General features: G+C 49.1%; 1 protein-coding gene across 1 annotated transcript in view; it reads left to right on the forward strand.

The window, feature by feature from the left end:
• LOC116947162 (uncharacterized) overlaps nt 1–14,533 on the forward strand; it is a 79,238-nt gene that overhangs the window by 41,747 nt on the left and 22,958 nt on the right. Inside the window, exons 12-16 of the mRNA XM_032962608.2 lie at nt 615–678; nt 2,222–2,416; nt 9,807–10,301; nt 10,737–10,759; nt 11,447–11,484. Coding sequence (XP_032818499.2) covers nt 615–678; nt 2,222–2,416; nt 9,807–10,301; nt 10,737–10,759; nt 11,447–11,484 — 815 coding nt within the window. The remainder of the gene's footprint in view (nt 1–614; nt 679–2,221; nt 2,417–9,806; nt 10,302–10,736; nt 10,760–11,446; nt 11,485–14,533) is intronic.

Here is a 14,533-nt window from a genome sequence, read left to right on the forward strand (position 1 = left end):
TGCTCCGCAGGTCGACACTTGGAAGCCTGTGGCCACGCTTACTTTGCGTTGAGGAAATATAAAAGGTTACCCCTTCAGCCCCATCGTGGGCGATGTCCAGCTGCTGGAGGCGTTGGCTTTGTGTGGTATTGTGTATTTGTTAATTTTATTTTATTTTTTGGGTTTGCGAACAAGATATTGTTTTCCTTCCTTGGTGGCTCTCAATGTTTGGCTGTAAAGTTTAAAAATCAAAAACCTCTGAGATTATTATTATTTTAAGAGTAAGTTATATTCTCATTTTTCGCAGGGGGAAGGACAACAAACTAAACACAAAAGACAGCTCTGAAGAAATTAGTTTTCAATTTAGTTTCAAAGTGCACGGCTCCAGAGGCTTCCTATAATCCGCAGGAAGAGCGTTCCAGACGGCCACAGAAGCGCATCTGAAAGCGCGCGATGCGGTGACCGTCTTTGTTCAATGGCCAGCCAAAAGCCGCCGCTGCTGGCGAGGGTGAGCGGAGTTTGCGCGATGTTGTTGTGCTCCTTGCCGAGCTCGGCAAAGCCACGAGATGCTGTGGCATTTAAATCACGTGATACCAGTCGCTCAGCCGAATATGTTCTGTGGCTCTGTTTTACAGCGAGACTACGTGACGCCTATCGCAGACAGCCCAACGAAATCCGATGACCGGACTTCGGTTGCACGTAAGTGGCACAACAGCGGGGCTCGATGCACCGTCGTTAACTTTTAACGACGGCACGAGGCAACAACACTTCGGGGCCACACGATTGAAGAAAGGAATGTGCAAGCGTTACCCGAAGGGAAAAAATGCGAAGTGTAGATCATAACAATAACAATAATTATAATGATTTCAGCTTGTAACGCCCCCGCACAGTATTCACTCACTCCCGTAGAGAGAGAGAGGAGGCGCGCAGGGCATTAGAGATGGCAGCAACGAGACAAAAACAAAGGTCTTAGATGCCACTCTGGATAGAGGGCAACTTAGGAATAGGATAGAATCGCGACGAGGAACAACAGATGAGCGAGAAGGCAGCGTCCAGGCGGTGAGCCCGGCGCTCCCAGTAATTGCCCAAGCTCTGCGGTCCTCTGTATGTTGTTACTGAGCAATTAATGAATGGTTGACATTTGTGTGAGGGGGAAACACTCTATCCCATACAGGTGGATACGGTGGAGCAAACATATGTTTTTGCTGTGCTACATTCTCCTAGCAAGCCAGAGCATGTGCGCCTCAACGCGATGCATGCTATCAAATCAGAGTGACCCTCTGCGCGTGCGTTTAACTTCTTTAGCACCGTTCGTAGTCAACCATGCTGATTGGAGGTGCGGCTAAAGGGCAAATAAACCAAACACAAAGAGCAATCGGTTTTCAATGTCTGGCATTCAGGCCTGTATTTATTCGTTTATAGTTTTAGGCTTTCATTGTGCACTGTGCAGCCTACAGTCCAGCGGACACTGAGCGAGGAGCACGATGCTCCACGGAGCATCTGGCTTTGGCTGGGCGGCAGTGGCAAGCACGTGGCCTGTAACCCAGCACTGTGGAGGCGGCGAGGGTTGGTGGGCCACACAGAGATTGTCGTGAAACTCCCGTCCCGTGGGCGTTGAGGTGGATCCATACCCCGGCTTCATTGCTAGGAGAAGGCGGAAACAGCAAAAATGTGGATTTCACCTGTTCCATCTGTATTGGATGGAGTGTTTTACCCCGAGCGTGCACGAGTTTTCTCCAGGTGCTCAGGTTTCCTCCCATATGTAAACACTTTTTAATTGGCCAGTAACATCTGAATACATAGAGGACCGCGAAGCTTGGGCGATTGTTGGCGCCGGCCCATCGCGTGGCTGCTGCCTTCCCGCTCGTCTGTCGTTCCTCCTCGCGCCTTTGAGTCGTTCTCTCTCTACGAGGGCGAGGAGCGAATGCCGTGCGGTGGCTTGTTACAAGATGGACATTATCGCGACCGTTACCTACGCCGTTGTCTTTTTGTTGCGGGTGAGCCTAAATTGACGTGCTGTGAGTTACAGCTGTCGGATTTCACGGCCGTAATTATCATGCAGAATGGATGTTTGCGGGGTTAGGCCACGTAATACTAACGATCTGGGTCTTGCAACAGAAATGTGGCCAGATCATGATGCGACCCCAGCCTCAAGTAACCGTGATTAGTAGCTTAATGAGACTGACCTCCTTGCGGAACCCGAAAGGACACGAGGTGTGACCAACGACGCCCCATTCGACAGCTTTGTCAAAGGAGCAGAAGGCCGGGCCCAAGAGGGGCAACTCTGCACCTCCCTTCTCCAAAACTCAGAGCAACTGCAACAAGAACTTCCGCTCACTGTCGGGGCCTCACTGCCCCGTAACCTACCCGGCACGGCCTCACTCCGTGCTCGCCCACGTGGGTGCAAGAGCCCAGCACCCAGGAGCACACGCAACAGGTAAGGGGGTGGGGGTGGGGGAGGCTATGGTTTCGTTATGACCACGTAAGGTCACAAACGGGTGGATCGTGGAATTGGTGAATTTGAACAAATTCAACATTTTAAACGGTGCAAATGGCTGCAGAAACATGGTAGATTTGGCGGTTCCTTTAAACCTTCATTTAAAAATGCCCTTAGGTTAAATACTACGTGCTGAATATACAGTGAGGGAAAAAAAGTATTTGATCCCCTGCTGATTTTATACGTTTGCCCACTGACAAAGAAATGATCAGTCTATAATTTTAATGGTAGGTTTATTTGAACAGTGAGAGACAGAATAACAACAACAAAAATCCAGAAAAACGCATGTCAAAAATGTTATAAATTGATTTGCATTTTAATGAGGGAAATAAGTATTTGATCCCTCTGCAAAACATGACTTAGTACTTGGTGGCAAAACCCTTGTTGGCAATCACAAAGGTCAGACGTTTCTTGTAGTTGGCCACCAGGTTTGCACACATCTCAGGAGGGATTTTGTCCCACTCCTCTTTGCAGATCTTCTCCAAGCCATTAAGGTTTCGAGGCTGACGTTTGGCAACTCGAACCTTCAGCTCCCTCCACAGATTTTCTATGGGATTAAGGTCTGGAGACTGGCTAGGCCACTCCAGGATCTTAATATGCTTCTTCTTGAGCCACTCCTTTGTTGCCTTGGCCGTGTGTTTTGGGTCATTCTCATGCTGGAAAACCCATCCACGACCCATTTTCAATGCCCTGGCTGAGGGAAGGAGGTTCTCACCCAAGATTTGACGGTACATGGCCCCGTCCATCGTCCCTTTGATGCAGTGAAGTTGTCCTGTCCCCTTAGCAGAAAAACACCCCCAAAGCATAATGTTTCCACCTCCATGCTTGACGGTGGGGATGGTGTTCTTGGGGTCATAGGCAGCATTCCTCCTCCTTCAAACACGGCGAGTTGAGTTGATGCCAAAGAGCTCCATTTTGGTCTCATCTGACCACAACACTTTCACCCAGTTGTCCTCTGAATCATTCAGATGTTCATTGGCAAACTTCAGACGGGCATGTATATGTGCTTTCTTGAGCAGGGGGACCTTGCGGGCGCTGCAGGATTTCAGTCCTTCACAGCATAGTGTGTTACCAATTGTTTTCTTGGTGACTATGGTCCCAGCTGCCTTGAGATCATTGACAAGATCCTCCCGTGTAGTTCTGGGCTGATTCCTCACCATTCTCATGATCATTGCAACTCCACGAGGTGAGATCTTGCATGGAGCCCCAGGCCGAGGAAGATTGACAGTTCTTTTGTGTTTCTTCCATTTGCGAATAATCGCACCAACTGTTGTCACCTTCTCACCAAGCTGCTTGGCAATGGTTTTGTAGCCCATTACAGCCTTGTGTAGGTCTGCAATCTTGTCCCTGACATTCTTGGAGAGCTCTTTGGTCTTGGCCATGGTGGAGAGTTTGGAATCTGATTGATTGCTTCTGTGGACAGGTGTCTTGTATAGGTAACAAGCTGAGATCAGGAGCACTCCCTTTAAGAGTGTGCTCCTAATCTCAGCTCGTTACCTATATAAAAGATACCTGGGAGCCAGAAATCTTTCTGATTGAGAGGGGGTCAAATACTTATTTCCCTCATTAAAATGCAAATCAATTGATAACATTTTTGACATGCGTTTTTCTGGATTTTTGTTGTTGTTATTCTGTCTCTCACTGTCCAAATAAACCTACCATTGAAATTATAGACTGATCATTTCTTTGTCAGTGGGCAAACGTACAAAATCACCAGGGGATCAAATACTTTTTTCCCTCACTGTATATACTGTAATGTAAAAAAAAATACTTTAAGGTGGGGTCACTACCCCCGCTTTATACCGTTACCTTACCATGCATTATTGTCCCACCACTAGGTCGTGAATTAAAATAAAATATGATGATGCTAAAATCATAAATTTACATGTGAGTCACACTGATATTCTGAAGCAATTACATTTTAGACAGCTTTAATTACACTGGTCCTACAACCTCCCCGTAAACAGAACACCACCGACGAACACAAGTGATTTCACGCGTCAGATCACGTAAGTAATCATGTGTGTCGGAAACCCACCTCCACTCAGGCACAGCCAACTTGTGAAGTTGTCGCGTGAATAAACGTAGCCAATTTAGCACTGCTTCAATGCCACCCGTGTTGTTGTTGGAGAGGCACGTAAAAAACAATGTAATTCCGCGACATTTCGCTAGTAGCTGCTGCAGCCAGCATCATTAAGCAGGTGCCAGAATTGTGGAGGGGAGGTGGTGTACAAAACACAGTTCAAATGCGTGATCTGGCCCAAAACGTCAATCTTAAATCGTAACATTGGTCGCGAAAGTCGTTTGTGTTAAAATTACCGCTACGAACAACTTCGTACGGTGAGCGGAGTCGGGGTCTCCAAACCTCTGTCAGTAAACATCTGACGTTTGACTGATCGATACGAAGGTGTCAACGCAGATTATATCGAGGTGACACAAAAGCATTGCTGCAAAAGCATCCACCAATCGTAGCAATGCTTTTCCTTTTTCCGTCAGATGGTTATGTCCCACAAACGCCGCAAAGGAAAACTTGTAAATGATCATCGTAAGCACGACAGGCACAGCAATCACTCCCCAGTCCACAGTGGCATGGCCGGCAGGTAAATCTGTTCATGGGGCACGGAAGCCCAGAAGAGGGTAGGGGAAGGGTGGAAGGATAACAGGGCAGGCACGGGGAGGCAGGTGGTCGATGCAGTTTCGAGTTTTTACAACGAGCAAGTAAGTATTGAGGTTATTTTATTTTATTTCCAATAGTGGTGGACAGACTCACCAATAGTGGTGCCACAGACTCACCAATAGTGGTACACAGACTCACCAATAGTGGTGCCACACACTCACCAATAGTGGTACACAGACTCACCAATAGTGGTACACACACTCACCAATAGTGGTGCCACAGACTCACCAATAGTGGTGCCACACACTCACCAATAGTGGTGCCACACACTCACCAATAGTGGTACACAGACTCACCAATAGTGGTGCACTGACTCACCAATAGTGGTGCACACTCACCAATAGTGGTACACAGACTCACCAATAGTGGTGCACAGACTCACCAATAGTGGTGCCACACACTCACCAATAGTGGTGCACACACTCACCAATAGTGGTACACAGACTCACCAATAGTGGTGCCACACACTCACCAATAGTGGTACACACACTCACCAATAGTGGTGCCACACACTCACCAATAATGGTGCCACACACTCACCAATAGTGGTACACAGACTCACCAATAGTGGTGCACTGACTCACCAATAGTAGTACACAGACTCACCAATAGTGGTGCCACACACTCACCAATAGTGGTGCCACACACTCACCAATAGTGGTGCCACACACTCACCAATAGTGGTGCCAGAGACTCACCAATTGTAGTGCACACTCACCAATAGTGGTGCACAGACTCACCAATAGTGGTACACTCACCAATAGTGGTGCCACAGACTCACCAATAGTGGTATCACACACTCACCAATAGTGGTGCACACTCACCAATAGTGGTACACACTCACCAATAGTGGTGCACAGACTCACCAATAGTGGTGCCACACACTCACCAATAGTGGTGCCACACACTCACCAATAGTGGTGGACAGACTCACCAATAGTGGTGCCACACACTCACCAATAGTGGTGCAACACACTCACCAATAGTGGTGGACAGACTCACCAATAGTGGTGCACACTCACCAATAGTGGTACACACTCACCAATAGTGGTACACACTCACCAATAGTGGTGCCACACACTCACCAATAGTGGTACACAGACTCACCAATAGTGGTACACAGACTCACCAATAGTGGTGCACACTCACCAATAGTGGTACACAGACTCACCAATAGTGGTACACAGACTCACAAATAGTGGTGCACACACTCACCAATAGTGGTGCCAGAGACTCACCAATTGTAGTGCACACTCACCAATAGTGGTGCACAGACTCACCAATAGTGGTACACTCACCAATAGTGGTGCCACAGACTCACCAATAGTGGTACCACACAATCACAAATAGTGGTGCACACACTCACCAATAGTGGTGCCAGAGACTCACCAATTGTAGTGCACACTCACCAATAGTGGTGCACAGACTCACCAATAGTGGTACACTCACCAATAGTGGTGCCACACACTCACCAATAGTGGTGCCACACACTCACCAATAGTGGTACACACACTCACCAATAGTGGTGCCACACACTCACCAATAATGGTGCCACACACTCACCAATAGTGGTACACAGACTCACCAATAGTGGTGCACTGACTCACCAATAGTAGTACACAGACTCACCAATAGTGGTGCCACACACTTACCAATAGTGGTGCACACTCACCAATAGTGGTGCCACACACTCACCAATAGTGGTGCCACACACTCACCAATAGTGGTACACACACTCACCAATAGTGGTGCACACTCACCAATAATGGTGCCACACACTCACCAATAGTGGTACACAGACTCACCAATAGTGGTGCACTGACTCACCAATAGTAGTACACAGACTCACCAATAGTGGTGCCACACACTCACCAATAGTGGTGCCACACACTCACCAATAGTGGTGCCACACACTCACCAATAGTGGTGCCAGAGACTCACCAATTGTAGTGCACACTCACCAATAGTGGTGCACAGACTCACCAATAGTGGTACACTCACCAATAGTGGTGCCACAGACTCACCAATAGTGGTATCACACACTCACCAATAGTGGTGCACACTCACCAATAGTGGTGCCACACACTCACCAATAGTGGTGCCACACACTCACCAATAGTGGTGGACAGACTCACCAATAGTGGTGCACACTCACCAATAGTGGTACACACTCACCAATAGTGGTACACACTCACCAATAGTGGTGCCACACACTCACCAATAGTGGTACACAGACTCACCAATAGTGGTACACAGACTCACCAATAGTGGTGCACACTCACCAATAGTGGTACACAGACTCACCAATAGTGGTACACAGACTCACAAATAGTGGTGCACACACTCACCAATAGTGGTGCACAGACTCACCAATAGTGGTACACTCACCAATAGTGGTGCCACAGACTCACCAATAGTGGTACCACACACTCACCAATAGTGGTGCCACACACTCACCAATAGTGGTACACACACTCACCAATAGTGGTACACAGACTCACCAATAGTGGTGCACACTCACCAATAGTGGTACACAGACTCACCAATAGTGGTGCCACACACTCACCAATAGTGGTGCACAGATTCACCAATAGTGGTGCACACACTCACCAATAGTGGTACACACACTCACCAATAGTGGTGCCACAGAATCACCAATAGTGGTGCCACACACTCACCAATAGTGGTGCACACTCACCAATAGTGGTACACAGACTCACCAATAGTGGTGCACACACTCACCAATAGTGGTACACACACTCACCAATAGTGGTGTCACACACTCACCAATAGTGGTACACAGACTCACCAATAGTGGTGTCACAGACTCACCAATAGTGGTGTCACAGACTCACCAATAGTGGTGCTACACACTCACCAATAGTGGTACATAGACTCACCAATAGTGGTGCACACTCACCAATAGTGGTGCCACACACTCACCAATAGTGGTGCACAGACTCACCAATAGTGGTGCACACTCACCAATAGTGGTGCCACACACTCACCAATAGTGGTACACACACTCACCAATAGTGGTGCACACTCACCAATAGTGGTGCCACACACTCACCAATAGTGGTGCCACACACTCACCAATAGTGGTGCCAGAGACTCACCAATTGTAGTGCACACTCACCAATAGTGGTGCACAGACTCACCAATAGTGGTACACTCACCAATAGTGGTGCCACAGACTCACCAATAGTGGTATCACACACTCACCAATAGTGGTGCACACTCACCAATAGTGGTGCCACACACTCACCAATAGTGGTGCCACACACTCACCAATAGTGGTGGACAGACTCACCAATAGTGGTGCACACTCACCAATAGTGGTACACACTCACCAATAGTGGTACACACTCACCAATAGTGGTGCCACACACTCACCAATAGTGGTACACAGACTCACCAATAGTGGTACACAGACTCACCAATAGTGGTGCACACTCACCAATAGTGGTACACAGACTCACCAATAGTGGTACACAGACTCACAAATAGTGGTGCACACACTCACCAATAGTGGTGCACAGACTCACCAATAGTGGTACACTCACCAATAGTGGTGCCACAGACTCACCAATAGTGGTACCACACACTCACCAATAGTGGTGCCACACACTCACCAATAGTGGTACACACACTCACCAATAGTGGTACACAGACTCACCAATAGTGGTGCACACTCACCAATAGTGGTACACAGACTCACCAATAGTGGTGCCACACACTCACCAATAGTGGTGCACAGACTCACCAATAGTGGTGCACACACTCACCAATAGTGGTACACACACTCACCAATAGTGGTGCCACAGAATCACCAATAGTGGTGCCACACACTCACCAATAGTGGTGCACACTCACCAATAGTGGTACACAGACTCACCAATAGTGGTGCACACACTCACCAATAGTGGTACACACACTCACCAATAGTGGTGTCACACACTCACCAATAGTGGTACACAGACTCACCAATAGTGGTGTCACAGACTCACCAATAGTGGTGTCACAGACTCACCAATAGTGGTGCTACACACTCACCAATAGTGGTACATAGACTCACCAATAGTGGTGCACACTCACCAATAGTGGTGCCACACACTCACCAATAGTGGTGCACAGACTCACCAATAGTGGTGCACACTCACCAATAGTGGTACACACACTCACCAATAGTGGTGCCACACACTCACCAATAGTGGTGCCCACTCACCAATAGTGGTGCCAGACTCACCAATAGTGGTACACACTCACCAATAGTGGTGCACACTCACCAATAGTGGTGCCACACACTCACCAATAGTGGTGCCACACACTCACCAATAGTGGTGCACACTCACCAATAGTGGTGCACACTCACCAATAGTGGTGTCACAGACTCACCAATAGTGGTACACAGACTCACCAATAGTGGTGTCACACACTGACCAATAGTGGTGTCACAGACTCAAGAATAGTGGTGTCACACACTCACCAGCCCCTGAATGATGAGACCAACGGCTGCTTTGAGTCTCGTTTTTATTCCGATTGCCAACCCCGGGTGGCATTGTCCCGTTACCACTGGAGACCGATCGCCTCACACACAGTACCTTTACAAGTAAATTGAATGCAGCGTGCGTCTGCGCCTTGCCTTTTCAGAGAAAGAATGCCTCCCTCGGCACGTGATGAGACCTCCGTCGAGCCCCATCCCGCCGGCGATCCACAACTTCGGCCAAATGTCATTGCAACACAACGGGCAGCAGCCGCAGCAGCAGCAGCACCAGCAGCAGCACCAGCAGCAGCACCAGCACGGGGCTCGCGTCCATCACCCCCTCCACCTGGGGCGGAGTGCTTCCACGCAGCCGCCGCCACCGAAATCCCCCAGCACCTTGGCGCCGTTGGGCAAGCAGCACCAGCGGCAGAAGTCCGCAAGCATCCCGCCGATGGCGGCGGGCCGCCCCTTCAACAATCGGTCGCCGCAGAAGCCGGCGCCGTTTCCTCCGAGCCGGCCGGCTGGGTTCCACGAGCAGTTGTCACCCGGCGGTGGCGGCGGTGGCGGCAGACTGCATCTCCACCACACTCACGGCAAGCCGCCCAGCTCCCCGCTCCGTCGCCAGAACAACGTGCACCTTGAGGATGCCGACAGCTTCGCAGGTTGGTCGCTGTCGGTGGGGCGAATTCGAGTCGGGGCATTGGGGGGCGATCGGTTTGCATTAACGGATGCGGCGTTTATAGGTTAGACGACAGCGGATCAGTTAGATGAACTGATACGGCGTCGTTGGCATAAAACAACACTGCACTTGGAATTATGTCATCCGGCTATCGTTCACAACCTCCTCTATCTTTACAGACATTAAGTCAATGTCAACCTCGTCATACTGTGCTGCACTTTTTTCGGTATCGAATTCCTATTTCATAAGCCGCTTCCATTTAAGAAATTCAGATGATTTTATAGCATTAATACTGAGCATTAAGGCTGACAATTGAACCAACGAATTGGCACGAGATTGAATTTGTTCGGAAATGCATGCTCATTGATTGTTAATGCACCAATGTGGTATGTTTGTTTATTTTTTTTCTTCATTGTAGACCGAGGCGCCGAGTGTGAGCTGGTGAGTTTCTCTTATCTCGGGGTTCTAAAGCACCTGGCAGTTGGCAAGGGAGCAGGATTAGCAAGAGTATCGGGCTGTAATCGAAACGCATGTACAGTGCTATTTTTATACGTCGGTTTTCACGAAAAATCTGATTAGTTTATTAGACCATCACGTCGGTACAATGTCAATGTGGAACTGGTGGTAGTGGTGGTGGCGATGATGGTGGTTTTGTACTCGGTGGTAGTTATTTGCTGCATTTTGGCAGGGTAGGGGGTAACAGCTGGCGCATCTGCCAGTCATCTCAGTCAGCCAACCCATGGCACCTGCTGGGTCTGTCCCGTGACCTCTTGTCAGCGAGCCTTCCGACACTTCACGTGGCCTCAAAGTTCACCTGGCCTGGCACGGGCACCGTGGTGACGTCAGCGTCACCTAAGTGGCGAATGGCGGTTATTCATTGGTTGTTATTTGACACAATTTACCTACACGATGATCTAGTACAAAACGATACTATGCATCTCTACGTGGTGAGTCTATGGGTCTCTCTGTGAGTCTATGGGTCTCTGTGTGAGTCTGCGTATGTACGTTACACTTCTTTCACACCGTACGTAGCCAACCGTGCTAATCGGAGGTGCGAGAGGAGCAGGAAATTGCAGGGTTGCACCTTGTTCACTCTAACCAGATGAACATTTTTTTTTTCATTTCCAGAAGAGGTCTCCCCCTGTTCCGCTGGCTCCAGTGAGCAGGTACGCGTCACAGAACACGAACACGTGGCCACGGCGAGTTACGCATCCACACGGTTACTGGTCCTGCATGCCCTGAGAGCTCCGCATTGAGCCAGCAGAACATATATTTTCTCCACCTTTATCGGAATGTCCACCTTATTTGCCATCTACATGACCAGTGTGTTTGGACTCAGGCCCCCCGCGTGCGCGTGGGCTTACACGGAGATGTTCAAACGCACGAGGTTCCATCAAAATTACAGCTCTCACTCACCCACACAGCCTCACCTCTCACTCACCCACACAGCCTCACCTTTCACTCCCAACACTGCCTCACCACTCACCCACACAGCCTCACCTCTCACTCACCCACACAGCCTCACCTTTCACTCTCAACACTGCCCCACCACTCACCCATCCACACGGCATCACCCCTCACTCAACCACACAGCCTCACCACTCACTCACCCACACAGCCTCACCTTTCACTCTCAACACTGCCTCACCACTCACCCATCCACACGGCCTCACCCCTCACTCACCCCACACGGCCTCACCTCTCACCCACACAGCCTCACCTCTCACTCACTCACTCACCCACACAGCCTCACCACTCACTCACCCACACAGCCTCACCACTCACTCACTCACTCACACAGCCTCACCACTCACTCGCCCACACAGCCTCACCACTCACTCACCCACACAGCCTCACCACTAACCCATCCGCACGGCCTCACCACTCACTCACCCCGCACAGCCTCACCCCTCACTCGCCCACACAGCCTCACCACTCACTCACCCTACACAGCCTCACCTCTCACTATCAACACGGCCTACCGTCTCTAAAAAGTGTCCAGTACAGCAAGTAGGTTGCTCAACAGGCTGGGGCTTGTGAGTGCTGTCATCCCACGTCTGCGTGCAGGGCTGTCTTTGCCCCCACGCATCTGAAAATAATGTAGAAGGAAGTGGACAGTCACACCAAGCGGGGACTCGGGCTGGCAATCCTCCATACGTTATTATAATCACAGTAGACTCTCGATTGTCCATCCTAATGACGGGGAGGATGGCTGCACGTATTCCAAAATCGCCGATGATCCAAAAATGTAAATATTTTCTGTGGATCTCTGTGCCAAAATCAACTCGGATAGGTGTAAATTACGTGTAAGTTAATAAATGTTTGTTTGTTATTGCTCAGTGATAAGACTTTCCTGTTCCCACACGGCCCGCTAAGTGTACAGCAGAGCCAAGGCAGTCAACACAAATCAAACGCCACCCACTGTTGTAAAGATATTGCAACTACTGTACTGTAGAGGCGGTCACATGGGTTTCGGATTAACCGCAGCACATATTTGTTCGGTTCGAGCACGTGACTTGTATTAAACACTTCCAAGAATAGCAACTTCTTACTTTTGTTGATTATTAATTTGGGTTCAGGGGAAAATCCATGAGTTATTAATTTATGGAAAAATCTCAGGTGCGCAGTTAATCCACAAATAGGATAAACCTCACGCGGATAATCGAGGCTCTACCGTATGTGTGCTTGACTACTGAAAATCTCTGAACAGGCAGCCGCTACATGTGCACACCACATTCGTTGTAATTGAAAAAAGAAAACACATTCATCACTACCACTGTGGCCTCAAAAAGAGAAGGCATGTAAATGGGTGACTTTGCAGGCGATTGCGTCTCCTACCACAGCAACTTCAGCGAGGTCGAGTTAGCCCATGCGCTGTGAAGAAGGCCCATTGCCCGAAACGTCGCCTCTAACGTAACTTTTCCACTGCATTTGTGACACGTGCCCAGTTTTGTTTTTTTTATTTGCGCCCGTACGACGCTGCCAACGCATGGAGCGGCACCGCCAACCGAGTAATTTGTTCAACCGTTACAATTAGCTCAAATTGTTAGCACGTCGAAGGTGCACGCTTACAAATGTAGACATTAACATGGCAAAACAAACATTTTGTCGAGGCTCTGCCTCCCTCTCAAACGTGAATAAGCCGATGCTTACTTCACCACGCTGGTAGCTTTGCCTCAGATAAAAATTATTCTTCTAGCTTACAAAAATAAAAAGTCTTTACTTCGTAAGAAAAAAAGAAAGACAGCATGTTATGTAATTTTCTTTATATTCATATTTATTAATGTTCATGAATAATTGTTTTTTATAAATGTGTAGAGGTGTTAACTACGCGCTGTTGCGTAACCTGCATTGCCACCAGGGCAGTGCAGCATTACCCCTGGGTACAACGGTTGGGGTCAGTCGAGGTGAAACGGATCGTAGCCAGGGTTTGGTACGAACCAATCAGACGGTTCCACGTGGGAATGTATGATTGGTTTTACCTGGCCACGAAGGAGTATAAGACGGGTGACCCAACGGACCTCGGGGAGTTCTCTCCCTGCACGAAGACAGAAGACTGGGCTGAAGCCTAGCTAGGACCCTGGACCCAGCCTCCCAGCCCTTCTAAGGGCTAAGGCTCGGCATACCCAGCGGTCAGGACCCACCGGGCCAGCGGTGGGTCAGATAGCCTCCCCTAGGTCCTAGCCGGAGGAATAGGATAGCGGTAGACGTGTGAGTCCCGCCAGGTCCGGAGGCTGTACCTCCCTCGGGTATCGGGTGAGGGGACCGAATATCCCTCTGTGTGTGTTAAGCATTGTATAAGGAAATAATACAATAAACAGAGTGTGCCTCCTAAAGAAGTCTGCTCGTCGTTACAACACTACAAATGTATACATATGGACTTATTGGTGGTACACCGGCGCAGCATAACACACCGGTCCTCATGACGATGTCGCTGTTACCCTCGAGTGAGCTACAAACTCTCCCATTAGAAGTTGCACTCAGATTCCGCAGCTGCTTTCCCATTCGAACGTGCGGTGACACCACGAGTTGTGTAATCTTTTGACGCCACCGTCCGCACAATAAATGATTCCCGAAGTGAATCGAGGAACCGTCCGGCCAAGTCTAGGGCACGAGGAGTCAAATCTGTCTTTGGAACACGGAGCAGAAAATCGTCATTAGGCTGGGCGCTGCTATAGGGCAACAGACCGTGAAGCTTCTTTGTGTTCAGCCGCT

The sequence above is a fragment of the Petromyzon marinus genome, chromosome 29 (assembly GCF_048934315.1).
Source record: "Petromyzon marinus isolate PM22_M1 ecotype Great Lakes invasive population chromosome 29, UKy_Petmar_22M1.pri1.0, whole genome shotgun sequence".
Taxonomy (NCBI): Eukaryota; Metazoa; Chordata; class Hyperoartia; order Petromyzontiformes; family Petromyzontidae; genus Petromyzon; species Petromyzon marinus.